The sequence below is a fragment of the Panthera leo genome, chromosome C1 (assembly GCF_018350215.1).
Source record: "Panthera leo isolate Ple1 chromosome C1, P.leo_Ple1_pat1.1, whole genome shotgun sequence".
Taxonomy (NCBI): domain Eukaryota; kingdom Metazoa; phylum Chordata; class Mammalia; order Carnivora; family Felidae; genus Panthera; species Panthera leo.
The window spans coordinates 50906552-50930346 of NC_056686.1; the positions used below are offsets into that span (position 1 = coordinate 50906552).

The window sequence follows — 23795 nt, forward strand, 5'->3', positions numbered from 1 at the left end:
GAAATTTTATATGCAGGGGGTTGTTGGGGAGCCTTCTCATTTACAATTGCTATACTCCTCAGGTTACTCTGCCTGCAGAATCCCATGTAAATACTTCTGCACATCACTCTCTTGGGCAGTTCACAAAAAATCAAAATTGTCTAATTAGAGTAACATCTATATGGATCTTTAAGTTATTGAAATCCACGTTTATCATTTAAAATATAAGACTACAAAATATATTCTTGATCTGTGAGCAATTACTTTAAAAATTAGTTGTTACTTTAAATGAACAATGCTGAGTTCATTGGAAGCTTCTGAATGTAAAATTTCTATAGCTGTATGAAAAGATAAGAGTATTTCTGATGTTTCTGATCAATGTTCAAATACTTCACATAAAAAAACCCAGACTGTTTAAAAAAAAAACCCACAAAGATCTATTACAGTTCAGGCTAGGGGTTAAACACAGACTGTAGAACATATTCATTAATTCTTCCTCAGATCCTAGTTAACAGGCTAAAAGTGCCAAAGAGAAGTTGGCTATGATTCCACAACAATGGTATATGTATTTGAATGGTTTGGTCAAAACACAACATACCATGATTTATTGGCCTCAGTCTTACTATTCTTTTTGCCAGCTTGTTTAAACTCAGTTATTCGTGTACTTTACCTATAAAGGTAATAATTATTCCTTAATTTTTTTAAGGGGGCTCAATAAAGATGCTGTAAATATAATATAGCTGGATCTTAAACTAGCTGGCCTCTCCCTTGTTACCTGAAATAACCATTAACCATCATTAAATAAATCATATTTTTTGTGTCCTGGTGAATTTTCTATAGAGTTTTCCATGTGAAAGGTAGCTATATTACCAATTAAGCCTAATCAATGTTCTTGATATTTTTCAGAGAAGGGATGGGGGTCTGTAGTTTAAATCAATGATGTCATGTCCCTCTACACAGCAGTCACATAAGTATCTTTTAATTCTATAGGAAATTAATCTAGTCATTTTTCACAGGATGGAGTATCACACAGACAAAAGTAAGTTACACAGACTGGTCATCCTGGACAAATTTCTGAACTTGGCAGATTTTCTTGAGCAGAATGTAGAAACCAGTTTGTAATAGCAAGCTTATTTAATAGAAACATGAAACACTCAGTGTGCATAGTGATAGAACAGAAAGATACAATTTCTTGCCTATTACTAACCCAAATACATTTTAAAATAAGGATAAATTAAAATTAGACATTGCTCACTTGTTCATAAACCGAAAATCAAAAATGTACAGATGACTATCTTCAGTTTACCTTACTGCCGATGATTGACCGTACTTCGTCATCTGGTGACGTGGGCGTCCCAGATATGTCTGGATTACTATTACTAAGGCTCCGAGAACGATTTAAATTAAGGCTTGCAGGTCTCACAGCAGATCGAGCCATTGTGGCATAATGCACTGATCCTCCCAAACCCCCAGGACCTAGAGTTGTACATAAAACAGCACATAATTAAAGAAAATCAGTCAGGAAAGGACCTGAAAAAAATTTCTGCTACTTTACAAAAATCTATAAAAGTCCTGAACTGCTTTTATTTCTAAATGAAAAATACTATAACTTAAAAAAACTCAAAACTTAATGATAGCTACACAAAGAAACTTTTATAGCAGTGGACAAAACCATACGCAATGATAAAATCGTGATCTTGTCAATGTTTCTGACTATGTATTACTTGTACAACGAACAGCAAGAATAGAAAACACACACATACACATGTATTATTTTCACTTTAGATATAAGGGTATCCAGGACCCCAAATTTTTCAACTAATGGCTCTTCCTTTTTCCCACCTCTCCTACTCTGTCCTTGATACACAGTCCTAGAGGAACAGCCAATTTACTGCCAACATTTCTTAAATGAGACTATTTTTTTTAATATTTATTTATTTTTGAGAGAGAGAGAGAGAGACAGACAGACAGACAGAATATGAGCAGGGGAGGGGCAGAGAGAGAGGGAGGAAACACAGAATCTGAAGTAGGATCCAGGCTCTGAGCTGTCAGCACAGAGTCAAATGTGGGGCTTGAACTCATGAGCTGTGAGATCATGACCTGAGCTGAAGTCACACCCTTAACTGACTGAGCCACCCAGGTGCCCAACAAGACTATGTTTTATTTCTCTGTCTTCATCAACAAGAATTTGAACTGTAACAAAATGGCATCTTTATGATATACAGACATAGATATATACTCCAGATAATTCTAAGAGTCCAAGTTATAAAAGCAAGAATTCCTCTTAGTCTAAAATCAACCATGTTCTATGAACATAAAAATACCCCACAATTGTATCCATAATTGATCTCCATTTTCCTAAAGAAATCCTTCCGAGTGTCATGTTTGCAAATGACACATACCTGTCAACTCATTAATTTACACAGTCTTTCAGGTCAGTATGTAAAAAAGATGTTTTGCAAAATCTGTGGAATTCTAATAGTGTACTGAATGAAAGCATAAATGAAGAGCACTATATACAGTCCACAATATACATTCAGAGCCTCAAGTACTAGAATTTTCAAAATCAAGATATGAAATTACAACCCAGAATGAGTCAATTATTTCTCTTTTTGCAATTAAGAAATGAGGTAAAACTTAGAGTCAGATTACTATTATGCCTAGTTTTCATAATGAATGTCATAATTATTTATCACCATTATTAATGTTAATATTGCCAATAGCTGGAAAAGGGCACTTACCATTATCATTAGTGATGAATGAGGACTCATACAAATATGTTAGCAGGTTGAAAGGTATGCACAACACAATCATTAACTAACTGAACTGAAGAGTTATTCAAACTACAACATTCACCACCACCCCCCACCTCCCCACCCCACTCCCACCACCAATGTCATACAAAAAGCAAGTAACCACTTTGGGTCCTGACATTCAGAAAGGCTATATATTTTATTTGCCATAAAGAGATCAGGACTTTTCTAGGGAATAATCTTTTATATTACTGTAGGTTTCACATGGTTATCAGGGTACTACTACACCATCCGATTTCTTCTTTAGTGTCCAGCATTCCAGATGACAAAATAACAGTCCATTTATCTTACCATAACAGAGAAGGATAAAATGCTTCCAGAGAAACAGAACTAATTTTCAAGATTCATTTCCAAGAATTAAGTCAACCAAGCTCTCATTCAAATTAAAGGAAGCTGTATAAATAATGATGCCTGAATATGTAAGCTAGTTATCCATTTAACTCCAGCACCTAGCATAGTCCATGCCACTTAGCAAGTACTCAATAAATGTCTACTGTTGAATGAATGCATCCCACTATGACTACTGGATTATTTCAGACTTGCCATGAACATACAATCTATGCAAGACAGTTTCAAATAAAAAGAATAAAATACCTGGTGATGGGGAATTAGGATAAGTATTCGGTAGGCGAAAAACATAATAGATGTATGATGCGAGAAGGCTGTTCCTGCCATGCTGGTCATGATTTCCTTCCAAGTTTTTGTGAAGCCGATTTATAATTGATGCCATGGCTTCAAAAGATGCTTGACCTAGATTAACTTTTAAGAAGGAGGAAAATATTTTTGTGTTAACTTTTTTAAACTGCAAATTCCAAAAAGATCAAGGTTTTGTCATCTCTGTATGTGTTAAGTATAGTGATTATACACAGTAAGACGATAAAGATGATATTTGATGTTGATTTTAATGATGTATTTATTAGCTGAAGCAAAACTCCTTTTCTAAAGATTTTAAAACACTAATTTTACTAATTTAACATGAACACTGGATGGGTTTGCGTAGTCCAAAAAAAAGAAACATCAACCAACAGGTACCCATTATTTTGTAAAATAATACAAAGCACTTAAGAAAAAAAAAATTCTATCTTGTGTATCACCTTCGAAAAGTCACTTCTTGTTTTAAAGGTGACTCTGAAAACCTAAATTAACATACAATGAGCAGATGTTACTTTTGTTTTTAAAAAATTAACAATCAAAGCGGATTATTAAAAGTATCAACTTCAAATCATAAGAGAATAGTGAATTAGCTATTTGAGTGACATGAGTGAGTCAGCAGAAGGACTAGGTGGCTAGAAAAAAAAGTTGAGGTAAGACTGTATAGCATTTTAAACACCAGGCTAAGCAATACCTACCCAGTCATTCAAGTTAGTAAGTAACAAGAATTTTGCAAAAGTTGGAAAATTCTGGTAGCACACTGAATAAATGGATAAAACAAACAGCCATTTTGAGCAATAAAGCCTCAGAATCTAGGATTTATTTAATCAAGACAGGAAATTATGAACAGAAATGAGGCCTAAGTTTTCCTAAAAGTGGAATAATCCAGTAAAGTGGTCATTTAGGAACTAATATATATATACGGAACCAGAAAAGGAACTAGAGACACAGAGGCCTAAGTGGGCTATAGAAATTTTACCTGTGTTCTACTTAATTCCTTTTCCTTTTCCTCACAGTAGCTATTCCAAACCATCAGAATCCTTCTCAAAACTCAGGTTCACTTTCCTCCCTTCTCAGGAAATCTTGTTTTTGTTTTTTGTTTTTTTATCTCACAGTACAAATTTATCAAGTCCTCAACTTTTTACTACCAAATCTGAAACCATTTTTATTTCCCTTCCAAAAGAAGCAGTGCTCCTCTCCTATACAGAAGAATGATCTCTCCACCTTCACTTGTGTCCTACAGACATGCTTCATTAATTAAACCTTTTAGCACCTCTTTATCTTATTTTTCTCTGCACTCCACTAGTTTCACAAAGCACATAAACATGCTCAAACTTCTCCATCTTTATGCTGTAATCAACCCTGGTTCCTCTTCTAACTGAATTTCTTTGAAGAGTAGTGTATACTCTTATATTCCTTTCATCATGTACTATGCACGACTTAATTCTCTGTAATCTGGTCTCCACTTCCACTATTTGACTACAACTATTCTTGCCAATTTCACCAGTGGACACTTCTTTAGTAGATAAGACTGGGACTCTGGAGTCAGTTGCCTGGGTTTGAATCCTCAGCAAATTTTCAAGCGTTGTGCTCATCACTCTACTCATTTGTACAATAGTGGTACTAATGCCCAGACACAGAGTTGTGAGGAATGCATACATTAATATAAATAAAGCACACAGCACTATTGCTGGCATATAACTAGTGCTGGGCAAATGTTTGTTACTAGTGCCATCATTATTACATTACTTACATAATCTACAAAAATGAACAATGCTAATTTTTTTTCTTAAAATCTTGAACGACTCCTTTGACAGTACTCTGTACAATTGCTCTTCAGTATTTCTTGACCTACCCCTCTTCTTCATCTCACTGTCACCTGTTTTTTGGCAGGACTTCAGAGTTTTTTGTATGAAATTCTGTAAGATTCCTAATTCGTCTTCCTGTCTCCAGATTTCCCACTTTCAACCCATCTCCATGCAGCACACTACACTCATCTTTGTAACAGTCAAACTGGGTCACATTACTTCCCTAATTAAGACCAGACCTTTCAAAAGCTATTGATTTCTTATAGAATAATAGTCCCGGTTCCCTAAGTGTCATCATGGAAGAGCCCATCTCCTCTCTCTCACCACCAATATCATTTCCAATCACCAACCCTCCAATTTGTGACTACTTACAATTCCCCCCAAATTTCCCAGTTTATTTGCCTGTATACCATGCACATACTATTTCATCTCCCTGGACTAGTTATTTAACTGTCAGACTCCTACTCATCTTTAAAATGTTTGACCCAAGAATCACCTCTACTGACAAGTCTGCCCTAAGATAAAAAATCCCAAGTTGCTGAACATTCCTCTCCGTTGTGCAACCAGTTAACACAAAATTTTTATAACCCGTTAGCTGAAATTTCTTACAAGCTCAACTACTCCGCAGGATTTGGGTGGAAGCTCTTAGCACAAGCAGAGGAATAACTCTTGGAAAAAGAGTGGGAAACAGGAGTACCTCTAGTTCCAGAACGACACAGAAGAAAATGAGAATATAGAGATTTTGAGTTGATGAAAAAAGCTATTTTTAAATAGAAGATAGCAAATGAGTCAAAATGTAGGCTACATAGAGCACATATCATGTAAAATGCAAAATCATTTATCTAGTTGCCTGTTTTCCAAACTGGTCTGTGAGATCCTTAAAATCAGGAAATAATAAGCCTTGGATACAACTATCAGTATCTGGCACATAGTAAATGCTTAATATTTGCTGAATGAATAAATAAATGAATTTGTTTCCATAATCTGAGTTGAGGTCTATATGGCACATTTTATGAAAACAAAAAGAAAGCTCTTTTCTGGCATGAGAAACAATAACACCCCATCTTTTCCTCCCCCAAATCAAACACAGTCATTACAGATAACAAACAGTAAATCATGGTTCTATTTCTGCAAAAGTTAGAAATGTACAATTATAAATTTCATAATTCCCCAAACATAAGTAAATTACCTATTTGGCCAGCAATGACAGGAGGTCTAACAACTAAAAGTATCAGTTTATCAAGCAGAAGATGAAGAAATCGGACCACTGGTTCCAACTGAGATGAATTCAGTGCTGAAATACTGCTCTTCAGTTCATTTTCTAAGTTATTTTCCATGATTCGCATGTCTCCAATTCGGACTGGGAACATGTGTTCGTCCAGAGCATTAACCAGAGCAAAAAACTTGTCAAGATAAGGATCCTAAAACAAAGAATGAACAAAAGCACTATAACTGGATATTCCTCAAACTTTGGACCACTAAAATAAAATAGCTCATATGAATCAGTAATACAAAAAGTACACAAGTATATATGGACATTGTTTCCAATTAAACACTACCTCTGCTCTCATTTATCATTGTAAAGTGGCCATTTCGAACGCTATTGAGTACTCAAGAACTCTGATATGAATTAAGGATTTTTTCCCCCAATGTGAATCTGCCTAATTGTTTTAGAACTTAATTATTGTGCAGCTCTGTTAGTGCATGGCCTGTGCCCATTATTAATTTATTATCTCTCAGCTCCATCCAAAGCCACCATCTTTGCCACGTTTTGTAACAGTGGAGCTAGACCCTTCAAACTGTGTTTTTCCTTTGCCAGCTGGCCTGTGGTCTGGCTCTGACAATACAGGGTGCAGGAAACAGCCTTCCTTCCTCCAGTTTGTTTCCTGACAGCGGCTAGCAGATGTGAATGCTGGGGCTCAGAGGTGAGGGACATGGCAGCAGCATTCACAACAGCCAAGGTGGCTCTTTTTGCTCCTCAGCAGGTACCCTCCACACCACAGCAAGGCAGGCAATGTGTTCCTGCAGCAGTAGTGTTCCCTCCTCAGGGGTCTGATTCGCAGCCTTCAGGATCCTCCTCCAGGTTTCTAAGTTCCTTCCTTATCACTTTCTACAACTGCTATCTCCATTACAATCACAGAATTTTCTTTTACCCCATTAGAAATGAATCACCTTTAACCCAGGTAACAATTATTTATATATAAATTGTCCCCATTCAAATTAATGGCAGCTTCCATCTCCTGACTAAATCCTGACTGCTATTATTTAACCTCCTTCTACACTAACAGAACTACAGTCTTATTTTAAAGTAATCATGTGCCCAGTCCCAGGGTAGGCGCTTGCTCTCTCAGCTGCTTTATGCCTCATCATAACCATGTGTACAGTTCTGACCAAGAGATGTGAGCAAAAGTCTGTGGGAACTCTGGGAAGACTTTTACTTAGTTAACAATGAAAATAAATTTGAAGACAGTAATGCTGAAAATCTTCATTCACATTTATAGTTCTAATATTGTTCTATTTTGATATGTATGTTTTAAATAAAAAATTACCGAGTTCTAACTATATATTTCTCCAGTACATTTCACATAGCTATAAACAAAGTATGAAAACATCCGAACTGGAGAGTGTTATGCTAAGTGAAGTAAGCCATACAGAGAAAGACAGATACCATATGGTTTCACTCTTAGGTGGATCCTGAGAAACTTAACAGAAGACCATGGGGGAGGGGAAGGAAAACAAAAAAAAGGAGGTTAGAGTGGGAGAGAGCCAAAGCATAAGAGACTGTTAAAAACTGAGAACAAACTGAGGGTTGATGGGGGGTGGGAGGGAGGGGAGGGTGGATGATGGGTATTGAGGAGGGCACCTTTTGGGATGAGCACTGGCTGTTGTATGGAAACCAATTTGACAATAAACTTCATGTATTGAAAAAAAAAAAAAGTATGAAAGCATCTTAAGAAGGGCATCTGGGTGGCTCAGTCAGTCAAGCTTCCAACTCTCACTTTTGGGTCATGATTTCACAGTTCATGAGTTTAAGCCCTGCGTTGAGCTCTGCGCTGAAAGCATGCAGGCTGTTTGGGATTCTCTGTCTCCCCCTCTCTCTGTCCCTCCCCTGCTCATCTCTGGTCTCTCAAAAATAGACATTTTTTTAAAAACAACAACATAAGAAACATTATTGTCTTCAATTGAAAAAGATAATACATGATGAAACTTACAGAATTACAAAAATTTATAAAATCTTGAGTATTAGTCATCAGGACTGTGAATGCCGAATGCCACAAAGTAGATACTTCCATTTTATCTTCCCCTACACTCTATAGATTCTAAATCATCTATATATTTTGCCTAAAATCCTTCTTTGTCACTTAAGACAACACATGTATCTGCCTCCAAAAAACAAAGGTAGGAGTTAAAGATAAATATGCTATCAACTCTAAAAGGAGAAAACTAATAATGATTATAGGACTTTAAAAAACATGAAAAATACTGTATTTTTATACTTACTAGGATACTATTAAGGGAAAGAATATATTTCAACAGTATACTAGAACACCAATCTTAATCATTATCAAAAGAGTAAGGACTATAGGAAACATAGAACATATCCAGTATCAGAAAAGGAAAAATTCTCCTGGAGCCATTCTTTTACTGGGTTCTACCTGTATACTGCTAAATAAAACCTATCTACTACTGTTTTTTGTTGTTGTTTTAAAACTTAATATAGAAATGCTCTGTCTTATTTTTCCCAATTTCACTGCAGAAAAGAGTTCACTAGCAAGGTTAAGACTGCTACCATTTGAAAGGACAGCTTACACAGTTGGCTCTTGGCTGGCATCTCAGAACTTGGATTTCAAGAGAGTTCCAACTGTTAGGGGATGATGGCTCACCATACCTAAATTGTTTGGGCAGACAATATGGTTTATGCTGAAAATGTGTTTTCCTTATGGTAATGAAGAATTCTGGTATGTGATAGCCAGCGGGTGGGTACCTATGTTACAAGCCTACAGTAAAAACCCTGGGAACTAAGTCTCTAATGAATGAGCTTCCCTGGTATACATTTCAAATGTGCTGTTTCAACTCACCCTATGTGACCACTGGGAAAGGACTCTTGGAAGCTTGTGCTTTGTTTCCTCTGAACTTGACATCTTTTCCCTTAGCTGATTTTATTTTGTATCTTTCACTAAAATAAATCATAGCTATGAATATGGCTGTATGCTGGGTCCTGTGAGTTCTGCTAGAAAATCACCGAACTTGAAAGTGGCCTTGGAAATCCCCATATACCACCCCCTCCCTTTTCAAGTTGGATTCCATTTTCAACACTTGCCTCTTCTCACTCTTACATTTTCTCCCTGGAAAAACACTCACCAGTATAGTTTCAGCTATCACATTTATTCTGTCACCTCCAATGCTAAACTCGAACTTAATTACAACTGCCTTGGGATATTTTTATCTGAAGTACATAGGCACTTCAAACTCAACAGGCTCAAAAATAAATTCACTATAGCTCCAGAAGCATCTTGATTATCTCCCAAATCTCTCTTAGCATGCTACCAAATTTACTTCTCTGATGTTTCCTATTTAGGTTAGAAATCACCATCTACCTAGACCCTCAACTCTATAGCATTAAAAGTCCTTCACAATCTGTAACTAGCCTAGTCTTCTATTCTCATCTATCACGATTTCCCATGCACTATAAATTACATTCACACCAGATTACTTGCCTGTCCTTGAATAAACTACTATCTCTTTGCACATGCTTTTTATCAACTGAGTAGCCCACTCTCTCTCTGTATGGTAAATGCCTACTTATCAATACAGTATCTCAGTTCCCAGCAGAACAGACAACTCTCCTCTTGAAAGGATTTCGTTCATATATCTAACACAGTCATAATTTTATTGTACTGTAATTATTTTTACATTTTCCCCTATTATACTGTAAGGTCTTTGAAGGAAAGTTTCTTTCCTTGACAGGTAACAACATCCCCGACTTTATGGAGCTTACAGCCTAATGGGGAAAGAAACAATAAATAAATGCATAAGTATGTATACATACATACATACACACGTACCACACACACACACACACACACACACACACACACACAGGAAAGAAAGCAAAAGTGCAAGAGAGTACAGGTAAGAGCCAGAAGCAGTAGCAAGTGCAGGTTAAGATGATATGGAATGATGGGGCTGCTATGTTTAAAAGTCTCCAGAAAAGGCCTAAGGTAAGCAGAAGCCTTGTTGAAAAGAAGTGCATGTCAGGAGCAAAGTATTCCAGCTAGAGAAAGAGTAAACATACCAGACTTTGAGAAAAGCCTGGTATATTTCAGATCTATAGTGAGGAATATGGAGCAAATGATCCCTAAGAACCCTTTCTCTTAAATTATCTGAGTCTATGAGGAATAAAATGAGTTGGATGATGGTTTTTCAACTCTAATTCTGCAACACACCAGAAACTTAACAAAAAAAGTCACTTAATTGTTCAAAATGAAGTTGATGACATTTTGAAAAGCAAAAATTTTGCTTGTGTTGATATTAAATGACATTTTGTTGATTCCTTTAAAAAGTTAACTTCTAAATCTTACATTCCTGATATATAGTCCCATAATTCTTACAACAGATAACTGTACTAAAACTGACTTAAGTACTAGATAATATATTCTATTCATCATTCAAGTGAAAATTGATCATATAAATTATTAAAACTTACTTACTTGTGTATGGATAGATGAAACAGCAACAACTTCCACATTAAAAACACCTTTGTGATTATCTACCCATTTCATGCCAGGTAGAGGAACCTGTAAGATATTAAATTTAATGATCACAGATACTTAAGTTGATAAGATATTCTGAAAACAAAAATTGTAACACCTCAATGAGAAAAAAAATACCATGGAAATCTATTTATATGCACTGTAAATAAATGTAAAACTTACATTTTGTTCTTATTACAAAATTATGTTTTCTACAAGAGAATTAAAAGACTCAAGGAGCAAAAAAGCAGAAAATATGCACTCAAAATGCTATCTTCCCAAAGATATATCCTTTTATATCATTCTAAATCTTCCTCTGTGCATATATTTATATACACCCTACCTTTGCATAAATATGTACAATATATAATGCATAATATAGAATATAAAACATTATTTTAAACCTATTTTTCAAATATCACATTGTGAATCGCTTTTCATGTCAATAAATTCATATCTACAATATCTTAATGGTTTGTAATATTCTGGTTTTTTCTTACGAAAACTACTATTTTGTTTTAATGGAGCTGTAAAATATTTACAGCAACAGAATTCTGTTGTAAGGAATAGAAAACTTTTCTTTTGATGTAAATTGCTAGGAATGTTAATTTAAATTAGATCATAAAAAGTATTTTTAAAAAGACAGTCAGTACATTACTTCTCTCTATTCCTCCTGCTAAGTACGGCTAAAAACCCTGAACATGATACACAAAACGCTGAAAGGTGGAGATAATGCAAATGGCTAGTGACCTCAGGATGTGAGGAAACAGAAAGTAGTGTTTCCTTGGTTTTATTATTGCTTCACAGATCCTGGACTAGCCCCTAGAGAAGATGGCAACCCGGAAATGCCGAAAGAAGCAGAGAAAAACAAGCTTCAAGAAGAGCCTGCTCTCTCTAATCAAAGCCAATAATTGCCCTACTCTGGCCAAACACATGGAAACAAGTTGCAGCCCCACTGCCCCCAACCCCACCCTCAGCCGCCACAGGCTGAGTAGAGAGCCCAGGTGTCCGTCCACCCTCGGCTGACTGTAATAAGGTGCCCAGATTCCCTTAGCACATTGGGTGGTATTAGCAAAGACGGAGATGGAAAGCCCTGTCTCAGTCCGGTGGTAACAAGTACCACCTCCAAATGGGTGTCAGTGGAATCCAAGCAAGGAAGGAGCAGTACCAAGGTGCCCTTCCTCTTCGCATAGAGAGGTATCTGCGCAGGTCTAGTGGGGAACCTGAAATCCTACCTCTATCCAATAAGCATCCTCAACCCACTGCAAAGTGAGGAATGTGGACTTTTACCTGTGGCATGAATGTGGCAATAGCGCCTCCCCCTACTGCTAAAACAGAAGGCTTAAATAAGATCTGAGATCACAATAATACCCAAGATGTCCAGGTTAGAATAAAAAATCTTGCATCATACCAAGAACCAGAAAAATCTCAAATGAGAAAAGGCAATCAACAAACACTAAGATGACAAAGGTTGGACAGATTTGACAAGGATGTTAAAGCAGTCATCATTAGAAAATAAAAAGCTGTAACAAGGAATTACAAATATCTTTGAAATAAATGACCAAAAACAGAAAGTCTTAGGGGAAAAAATGTTTTAGAGATTCTTTCCCATGGTTGCATTTTCTTTTTTTTACCATGTGTAGAAACGAAAACCAATTAAAATCAGTCCTCTTACAAAATTCAACATTATGTAGGTAAGAAATGCAATGTCTCTACTGAGGTAAGTAACACAGGTTTTGAAACTTTTGTAAAAGAAAGATGGTAAGGTAAATTGGAACTGCTCAAAGCAAAAAATTAGTACTAGCTCTTTCAACCCAAAACATTTGCTTTCAGCTTAAAAACACAGAATACACAAATAAAATGTGAACACATACTGCTTTAAAAATAGTGGTTCTTAAAGTCTGATCTGAGCATGAACAGCATGAATATTACCTGGGCACTTGTCAGAAATGTAAATAATCAAGCCCCAACCCAGACCTCCTGCATCAGAAACTCTGTGGGGTAAGGTTTAACAGTTGGTGTTACAACAAACTCTCCAGGTGATTTTGATGCATGTGAAGTAAGAACTGCTGTCTTAAAACTCTTACAAGCAGTGCAGCAAATAGGAATCCCATAATAGTAGCAAACACTGCTTTAACACTTTTGATGTGGCACCATTCTAAATGTTCTACAGACTACTATCATCAACATAGCCCTTTATTATAAGCATTAATTATTCTCAACTTACAGATGAGAAAATTCAGGCACAGAGAATATTTAGTCAGCTCAGTCTGCCATAACAAAAGATCATACATTGGTGTGGCTAAAACAACAGTTATTTTCTCACAATCTGGAGACTAGAAGCCCAAAATCAAGGTGCAACATGGTCAGTTTCTGGTGAAAACCCTTCCAAGCTTCCAGACGACCACCTTCTCACTGTGTCCTCACATAGCCAAAAGAAAGAGTATTCTGATGTCTCTTCTTTTTAAGGCACTAATCATGAGGCCCACCCTCATGACCTCATCTAAAACTCATCTAAACCTAATTGCCTCCCATCGGTCTCATCTACAAAACCTATCACATTGGGGTTGTATATGAATTTGGGGGTTACATATGAATTTGGGGTTTGCAGTGGGAAGATGAGGTGGGGATTGGGGAGACATAATTCAGTCCATAACAGAGAAATTAAGAAACTTATCTGAGGTTACACAACTAATAAATGGTGAGGCCACAGTGAAATCCTGAAAATAACTATATACTACCTTTCAAAAGTATATGAAATTTAAAACAACAATAAAAACTTCCACAATCCCTTACCCTTTGAAAGTTAACCTTGGTAAACTTGATATGTATTTTCCAAATTATTTCCCACAAAATTACTGATGTGTATCTGATATGTGAGTTTGGTTGTCATTATACTGTTTGTTTTTACATTTGTATTATAAACATCCTATTGGGATATTGAAATCCATATTACTCTTCTTAACTACTGCACCATTGTATGGATGTACAAAAATTTAATTAAATATTAAACTCTTGGGGCACCTGGGTGGCTCAGTCGGTTGAACATCTGACTCTTGATTTCAGCTCAGATTATGATCTCACATTCATGGGATCAAGCCCTAAGTCAGGTTCTGCACTGGTTGTGGGCCTGCTTAAGATTCTCTCTCTTCCTCTCCTTCTGCCCCCCACTCTCAAAAAAGATACTAAACTCTTCGGTGATCCATGTAACTTTCCTTTTTGCTGATACCAATAGTCCTATAATTTTTTTTCCTTCTTTTCAGAAAGAAACATATTTATTAAAAATATTACACAGTCATACACTGTCTACCTCCATGTTAATACTTAAATACATCTCTGCTGACATGTCATGTCCTGACAATGCCTGATACAACCTGGTGTGCTCTTTGTAAAAATGAGGACACAGATGTATCAAGTGCATTCAACTAATGTAGTTAAAACTAATGAGTTACTCAGGATGTCACAGATTTAGTCAATCTCTAACCTAGGTTAGAGATACCCAGGGAACTCGGGCAAATGAGATATTAAAAATACTTTTTTAGGGGCGCCTGGGTGGCGCAGTCGGTTAAGCGTCCGACTTCAGCCAGGTCACGATCTCACGGTCCGTGAGTTCGAGCCCCGCGTCAGGCTCTGGGCTGATGGCTCGGAGCCTGGAGCCTGTTTCCGATTCTGTGTCTCCCTCTCTCTCTGTCCCTCCCCCGTTCATGCTCTGTCTCTCTCTGTCCCAAAAATAAATAAACGTTGAAAAAAAAAAAAAATTTAAAAAAAAAAAAAATACTTTTTTAAAAGTTTGCTAAGGGGGGGCGCCTGGGTGGCTCAGTCGGTTAAGCGTCCGGCTTTGGCTCAGGTTGTGGTCTCGCGGTTTGTGGGTTCAAGCCCCGCGTCAGGCTCTGTGCTGACGGCTCAGAGCCTGGAGCCTGCTTTGGATTCTGTGTCTCCCTCTCTCTCTGCCCCTCCCCCGCTCATGCTCTGTCTCTCTGTCTCTCAAAAATAAATAAACATTAAAAAAAAAATTTTTTTTTTTTTAAAGTAAAAAAATAAAAGTTTGCTAGGTTATATCCTTTACTGCATGTTGGTGGTGGTTCACTGCAAAATGGCACTCAGGCTTTGGAATGGGAGTGACTATGGCTGGATCTGGCAAATAGGTTTGTATTTCACAGCCCAGAGCCCTCTCTCTCCACATGCCAGTGAAATGCCTGTCCTACCCCTGTGGGGGAGTGGGAGGAGGAAGATTCAAAGAAATGGCCAATGTTTCTGTGGGGGAAAGAACACAGCAGATATTCATCACTGCCAAATGACTAATCACTTCGGGAAACTTTGGTCTCAACAAAATTTCCATTTTTTAGTTTTTGCTAATAACAACAATCCTGCAACTTTTTTATACTGAATTCAAACAACACATATTTACTGAAGTCTCTACACAGTTTTCTGGGTACTAGAGTTCCATTGTAAACATGTCTGCTCTCAGGGAGCTTACCCACCATTTCTTATAGAGAAAAATAAGGAAATAAATAAGATAATTTCAGATAGTGGTAAGTATTAAGTAAACAAAATTGTATTAAAAATGATGGAGCGTATCAACAATGTGGTGGAGGAAAGGGCTGGAAATTCATGGAGTCAGACCTCTCTGAGGAAGTGCTATTTTATATAAAATTCAGATAATGAAGAGAATCCAGCCATGTGAAATTCAGGAAGACGAAAGAGAAAATTCAAAGGCCTAGAAGCAGGAAAATATTTGGAAGAAGGTATAAGTACAGAAGAAGGGGCTCAGTGATGGTAGAAGGTGATGTTAAAGAGACAGAAAAGCTCAGATCATTCAGAGATTTGGAGGTCATGGAATACAAATCTAGATTATATTCTAAGTACAGTGAAATGCCAGCAAAATATATAAACATCATATATGATCATAAAGAAACACTAAAGCTTGGCAATATCATGCTGAATGAAAAAAGCAAGTTCCAGAGGATTCTATACAGCATAATAACCTTTTCATTAAATTCAAAATATAAGCAAAGTAAAATGTATTCTCTAAATACACATATACCTCAGTTATAAAGTAGGTTTAAGGGGTGCCTGGGCAGCTCAGTCAGTTAAGTGTCTGATTCTTGATTTCAGGTCAGGTCATGATCTCACTCATGGCCTTGGGACTGAGCCCTGTGTTAGGCTCTGCGCGGAGTATGGAGCCTGCCTGAGACTGACTCTCTCTCTCTCTCTGCCCCTCCAGTGCTCACATGCACTCTCTCTCAAATAAGTAAACATTTTTTTAAAAGTAGTTTTAAGGGGTGCCTGGGTGATTCAGTCAGTTAAGTGTCTGACTCTTGATTTCGGCTCAGGTCATGATCTCACGGTTTGGGAATTCAAGCCCGCACTGGGCTATAAACTGGGCAAGGAGACTGCTTGAGATTCTCTCTCTTCCTCTCCCTCTGCCCGTCCTCCACTTGTGTACTTGCGCTCTCTCATTCTCTCTCTCTCAAAAAAAAGTTGTTTTTAAGAGGCCAGTTTTCAAGGGTGCCTGGGTGGCACAGTCAGTTAAGTGTTCAACTCTTGAGCTTGGCTCAGGTCATGATCTCACAGTTTGTAATTTCAAGCCCCGCACAGGACTCTGCACTGATGGTGCAGGGGCCTGCTTGGGATTCGGTCCCTCCCTCTCTCTGCCCCTCCCCAGCATGTGCTCTCTTTCTCTCTCAAAACAAATAAATAAACTTAAAAAAAAAAGAAAAAGAGGCTAGTTTTCAAAACAACATGAATGCACTTTAAAAAAAATGGTTAAAATGGTAACTTTTTATGTATATTTTACCACAGTTTTTTTAAAGACTAGTATTTTTATAATTACAGGTTATTCTTATGTGGAATAGGGGACAAGCACATAAATGATGTGAATTATTATCACTGTTCTAGCTCTGGATTAGGTAGTAGATTCATGAGTGTTTATTATTTTATTAAATAAAAAACCAATAAATTGAAAAGCCTAACTACACATATATGTGTAAACACTGCTGAGTTTTAAAACATCCCTAATGTTGATTTTTGCATACCTACACAAATATATTTGTAAGTTAAATACTCAGACATATAATTCATGAGATTTTTAAAGGGTATGTATATTGTTTCATTGTGACATATTTCAGGCAAAAATAATCAAACAAACCTTTTTTTCTTTTTTTTTTTTTTTGAGAGAGAGAGAGAGAGGGAGAGAGGGAAGGGCACAGGGAGAGGGAGAAAGAGAGTCTCAAACAGGCTCCAGGGCCAACACGGAGCCCCATGAGGGGCTTGATTTCAAGACCATGAGATCATGACTTAAGCTGAAATCAAGAGTCGGATGCTCAACTGACTAAGCCACCCAGGTTCCCCTCAACCAAGTCTTAAAAGTCCAGGTGATTATAATGAGTGCCCCAGGATGAGTACGACAGTCCCATGGACAGAAAAATCTGGTGACAGATTGCCATGCGTGCCCATGCATCAATCGATGAATTTTATAAGCATGAATTTGTTATCTTAGACCTCAATAAACACTGATCCTGAAACCTGATGACACCAAACTGAGGTAAATTCTCCAGAATACCATAAACAAACACTGTTGAAACACATTCATTGATTAGGCTTTTCTCTCAACATGATTCCTACAGTATTCAACAAAAATGAGTACAATTTTGGACATTTTATGTTTGAGATATCCTGGCAAAGGTATCAATAAGCGTTTTAACTTACTAGACAAATAAAAATGGATGAGCAGAGATGCAGATTTAGGATTCATCAACTAACAGCAGGAGTCAAGAGCATCGTGATTTTTGTGCAAGTTGTATACTACATCACTCTATGAGTACTGTTCACATAAAAGGCAGTCAGTGGTCCTGACAGAGAAGAACGCTTACAGATTCAGAGTGAAAAAAAACATGAAAATTCAAAGGGGAAAACAGGTTAAAACCCAAATGATATGAAACAAAGCCACACAAAGATTTACCTTCCTTTTTACCCAATTTTAAAAAGAAAATGATCCCCTTATGATTGAAAATGATCGAGACAAGTATCATAAAGTAATAGTGTGCTGGTTACAGAAATTTGTTTATTACTATGTAAACTTAGATGGCAAGCTTCACATTCTAAGGCCCAAAAACCAGTTGAAGTTAATACATATTGGGAAGGTCTCTGACCTTCTGAATCAAAGAGAGCTCCACCATAACCAGGAAAGTAGATACAAAATTGCATGAAGCAATTATCTGTAAAAGCTGAATGTTTGTTTATTTTATGTTTAATTATTTTTTATTTTTATTTATTTTATTTTTAAATTTACATCCAAGTTAGTTAGCTATACTCCAGCAATGATTTCAGAACTAGATTCCTTAATGACCCTTACCCATTTAGCCCATCCCCCTCTCCAGTAACCCTCTGTTCTCCATGTTTAAGAGTCTCTTATGTTTTGTCCCCTCCCTGTTTTGATATTATTTTTGCTTCCCTTCCCTTGTGTTCAAAGTCCTCTGTGTCTTAAAGTCCTCATATGAGTGAAGTCATATGATATTTGTCTTTCTCTAATTTCGCCTCGCATAATACCCTCTAGTTCCATCCATGTAGTTTCAAATGGCAAGATTGTAAAACCTGAATGTTTGAATAATGATCTCTCACTTGGTTTAAATTCAGCACTAAAACTAACAATACATACTGTTCTTTTTTTTTTTTTAATTTTTTTAACGTTTATTTATTTTTGAGACAGAGAGAGACAGAGCATGAACAGGGGAAGGGCAGAGAGAGAGGGAGACACAGAATCTGAAATGGGCTCCAGGCTCTGAGCTGTCAGCACAGAGCCCGACGCGGGGCTCGAACCCACGGACCGTGAGATCATGACCTGAGCCGAAGTCGGACGCTTAACCGACTGAGCCACCCAGGCACCCCTATACTGTTCTTTAAATATAATAATAACGACTGAGCCACCCAGGCACCCCTATACTGTTCTTTAAATATAATAAGAAAGCTAAGAATATATACTGTTTTTGTTTTTATAATTGTTTTTAAGATTATTTATTTTGAGAGAGACAGAGACACTGTGAGCAGGGAAGGGGCAGAGAAAGAGGGAGAATCTGAAGCAGGCTCCATGCTGTCAGCTCAGAGTCCACACGGGGCTCAAACACATGAAACCATGAGATCATGACCTAAGCCGAAATCTAGAGTTGGACGCTTAACCGACTGAGCCACCCAGGTGCCCCTATACTGTTCTTTTAATGCTGTAATTAAAAAATACAAAAGTTTTGATCACTTAATCACATATCAATCAGCTATACGTCTATCATTAAATCCAAACCATGACCATATTCTTTATGTTATATATGAGCGTATATACACAGCATAGTAGCTAGAAGAAAATCATCAATCTCCCTTTAGAAAGTTGACCTCGTATTTGCAAATCAATTAAGTAAGAATAAGTACATAATTTCCATAAAATCAATTTTCTTTTAAAATATTTCCTTTTGAAATATATAATGCTACCCCTGGCAGAAGACTACCTTATTTTACTGAGGAGATGTGTTCCTGGAAAATCGAATGAAAGATTTGGCAGGGGATGAAAGGCAAGGAGGAAGGAAGGAGTCATATTTCTTTCCTACTGTCTTTATCCATTCATTTAAAAAATACTTATTGACTGGGGAGCTTGGGTGGCTCAGTCAGTTAAGCAACTGACTTTGGCTCAGGTCATGATCTCACAGTCTGTGAGTTTGAGCCCTGAGTTGGGCTCTGTGCTGACAGCTCAGAGTCTGGAGGCTGCTTCAGCCTCCCTCTGTCTCTGCCCCTCCCTGCTCATGCTCTGCCTGCCTCTCTGCCTCTCTCTCTCTCTCTCTCAAAAATGAATGAACATTAAAAAATAAAATACTTGGGGCGCCTGGGTGGCGCAGTCGGTTAAGCGTCCGACTTCAGCCAGGTCACGATCTCGCAGTCCGTGAGTTCGAGCCCCGCGTCGGGCTCTGGGCTGATGGCTCGGAGCCTGGAGCCTGTTTCCGATTCTGTGTCTCCCTCTCTCTCTGTCCCTCCCCCGTTCATGCTCTGTCTCTCTCTGTCCCAAAAATAAATAAAAAACGTTGAAAAAAAAATTTTAAAAAATAAAATAAAATAAAATACTTATTGACTGCCCATCATGAACCAAGCACTATTCTAAGTACTTGAAGATACAGCAAAGCACAAGAAAGACAAAGTCCCTAACTTCCTGGAATTTATACTCTGTAGACAATAAATAGATAAAGATATAAGAAGTATAAAGTCAATGATAAATATTATGAAGTCATATCAAAGTAAAGGGATAAAAAAGTGCTGGATGCTGCAATTTGAAACAAAGTTATCAGAGACGCCTTCTCTGAAGAGGTGGGATTTGAGTGGATGTCTGGATGAAATGAAGAAGCTGGCCTGGAGATGGGGCACCACCACCAGCACAGGGAAGTGCACCACCAGCACAGGGAAGTGCAAAGGGCCAGAAATGGGAATGTGCTCTTCATATAGAAGGAACAGCCAAGGCACTGTGCTCTCTGTCTGGCGCAGAGTCAGTGACAAAGAATAGTAAGAAAGGAGATCGGAGCAGTAGCCTTCTGTTGTCTTTGTGTGTGTGTGTGTGTGTGTGTGTGTGTGTGTGTGTGTGTGTTTTAAACAAAAACAATACAAATGTATTTGTGAATACTTGTATTTATTTTTTTTAATGTTTTTATTTATTTTTGACAGAGACAGAGACAGAGCATGAGTTGGGGAGGGGCAGAGAGAGGGGGAGACACAGAATCTGAAACAGGCTCCAGGCTCTGAGCTGTCAGGACAGAGTCCAATGCGGGGCTCAAACTCACGAACTATAAGATCATGACCTGAGCTGAAGTCGGATGCTTAAGTGACTAAGCCACCCAGGCGCCCCTATGAATACTTTTTGAGTTCTATTCTGAAAATAAATGCTACCAGGAAAACATTCCCAAGATATATTTCAGACTAATCTATACAAACAGTTACATTCAAGGCACTCATATTAATAATCATCATGTAACAGTTCTCCCAAAAAGCACTTTGGTTTTTGAGTAGTGGCTACTGATTCTTGATTGAGATTTTTCCAATGTTTTTGTTTAAGTCACATATGTCATCATCACAGTTGCTAATGGTTCTTGTATTACAAGTTTGTAGCTACTTTATCTTCACATACATGATTTTTAAAAATTTTTTTCACATACATGATTAATTACAAAAAGATTCTAAAAAATTAATTGGTTTGTTCTTTTTCCTCCAGACTTTCAGTGAAATGTTCTTACTTATTTAAAGCTTATGTTACGTTATGAAAATTCTCCAAATTTGCCTTTTCTTTAAGTTAATATTTCACATATTATTTTGGTTTTAAAATCAATATACTTATTTTAAAAGCTTCTAAGTATTCTATAGAGTAATTTTAACTATAGTACAAGATAATATTATTACTTCATTATCTACATACTTCTAGATAGAACAGCAAAGTCTTGTTTGAGAAAAACACTTCTGCAAAAAACTCATTCACTCCATCTGGAGAGTTTCACCATAAGAGATACTGACCTCAGGAGATAGTACAGAATAAGCTTGTGGTGGTTTTTCCAGTGAAACTGGTAGGCAAAACTGCCCAGTCTTTAATCGTCCATTCTGAAGCATTGGTATCCACTTTTAATTAAAAAGGAAACAATATTAAGTTAAATACATTTGCTACAAAAGTAAGTACTTGGAAAATCTGTTTTAAGAATTTGGAATGAGCCAAATTTGTCTCACAGCGCCAAACACCAAGGGGATTTAATTAAGTAATAATAGGTTTCATGATTCCTCTAAAGAAAAGCTTCCCTGACAATATTTTTATTAAGGAGCATTCCCAAAACATTATTACTAACTATGCAATATTTAAGCCAAAAGAGGTCCTTACTATCCAAGAAAAAGCTGGAGTAGAAAAAGGCCGCAAAGTCAATCCATTATACATGGCAGTAATAGTGTCAATGTATACAGGGAAAGGTTTCGTTGAATATGAATGCTGACAACAAAACTAAAAAGCATGAATTTATTTGGTTACATTTAGCAAAATCCATTTCATAGACAAAAAAATGAGTCAATTGTTAATTTTTCTCTTTTGGGTAGCAGCATGATTTTTCTGACAAAGTTGTGATAGCACATCATGATATCCTTCACCTCAGGTTTACGTTTGCAATTCAATCATAATGATTTTCAAATAATACTCAAGAGTTTTAATTGCTTTTAATTAAAGCCAAGAGCTTTAATAGCTAAGGGTCTCTTTTAATCATTTTACACTGAAACCATTCTCTTCTGAAGAACCCTTAAAATTAATATATTTATACTGTACTGTTTGATAAACACATAATAATCAGGACCAACACCTAAGTGTTTATACATGTTAATTAATTGCATTAATGAGTATTTTCTTATTACGATGACTCTTCCTAACCAATATGGGGAATCAAATAGGGAATACTCAACAATAATGAACACCAATTACATCTCAAGCATTCAAACTACTTTTAAGACTGAAAAGCTAAATATTAAACAAAGATATACTTACTGTATATCCAACAGGAGTTTCAAGAGGAGTATTTTGTTTTTGCTGACAACTAACATGATAAAAAGTAAAAAGCAAATGATGATGGTCAGTTAAAGTAGCAGGGAGTTTAACCTTGATTTCTTCATGAAAATCAGGAGACCTTCATACAAAAAAAAAAAAAACAAAACAGATCAATAGTCAGTAATTTGTTCAAAATAAATAATTACTGCATTTGTATATTTGAGTAATTTTTAAATTAATTTCACGATTCATGCTCAATTTTTCTTCCAGTACAAAATATTTTTCTCTATTCCCAAACTTATGTAACTAACTCCTACTTCCAGTTGAGGGAGTTGTCTTTGTTTCTGAAATTTCTCGTCTCATTTTTATTAATGGGCTGAGTGATCCTATGATTTGAAAATTCATTAATAATCACCACCTTGATGCCGAGATCTTCATTAGATGGGAAACTGTATAAATGAGGAGACTAGGGCAAGGCCTTCTATATTCTGATACGCATTACATAGAAAAGTAACAGGAGTTTTTGTAAGTATGTATTTTAAAACCATACCATAAAAAAACATTTTTCTATTATAGGAGTGACTTCATATTAAAGATTAATTTGTATTATCTTTTTGCAAAAAAGAAAAAAAAAACAAGTAGCTCTAGACAGCTTAGTATCAAGTTGGGCTCTCTATGGAATATCTTATATCAATTATTCCATTGCTAAAGAAACAGATGTTAAAACATAGACTAATGTATTAACTGCTCAGAAAAAAGGAAAAAAAAATAAAGAAAAAATCAGGGAACACCTATAAATTGCATTTGTCTCACAGTTTAGAAGTGCTCCCAGCCACTACACAAATACAACGAATATCATATTTGACTTAACCAATGGCATTTTCATCTCAATATCCATTGAGAGTGGTCCCTAGGAGCATTTTTATAAAAAAGCATTGCTGCTATTTATGATTTATGATTTAAAAGGGACAGAATCTTAGCATCCCAACCTTCCATATTCAGCTAGTATCTCTCAGTTACATTCAAAGAAAATATATCCAAACCATATGGCTCCAACTAATTAAAAGTGAAACCTTTCCCACCAATTAGGGTCCCCCCCCATGCTAATAAGTCTAATATCTTTCCATTTCAAATAAGTCTCAAAAACACTAAAAGTGTAGATCTGATCACAGAAATATTAGGTTAATGAAAATTTTAATACCCCCAAGAAAGATAAGTAATGGTAGCCATCTGAGAATTTGATGATTTTGGTGAA

At 36.6% G+C, this 23795-nt stretch overlaps 1 protein-coding gene across 8 annotated transcripts in view; it reads right to left on the bottom strand.

The window, feature by feature from the left end:
- DOCK7 (dedicator of cytokinesis 7) overlaps positions 1-23795 on the bottom strand; it is a 229138-nt gene that overhangs the window by 76716 nt on the left and 128627 nt on the right. For all 8 annotated transcript variants that reach the window (XM_042951975.1, XM_042951973.1, XM_042951972.1 and 5 more), the window contains exons 17-22: positions 22541-22679; positions 21538-21639; positions 10963-11049; positions 6441-6672; positions 3387-3551; positions 1286-1455 (exon numbers count right to left, since the gene is read on the bottom strand). In XM_042951975.1, coding sequence (XP_042807909.1) covers positions 1286-1455; positions 3387-3551; positions 6441-6672; positions 10963-11049; positions 21538-21639; positions 22541-22679 — 895 coding nt within the window. The remainder of the gene's footprint in view (positions 1-1285; positions 1456-3386; positions 3552-6440; positions 6673-10962; positions 11050-21537; positions 21640-22540; positions 22680-23795) is intronic.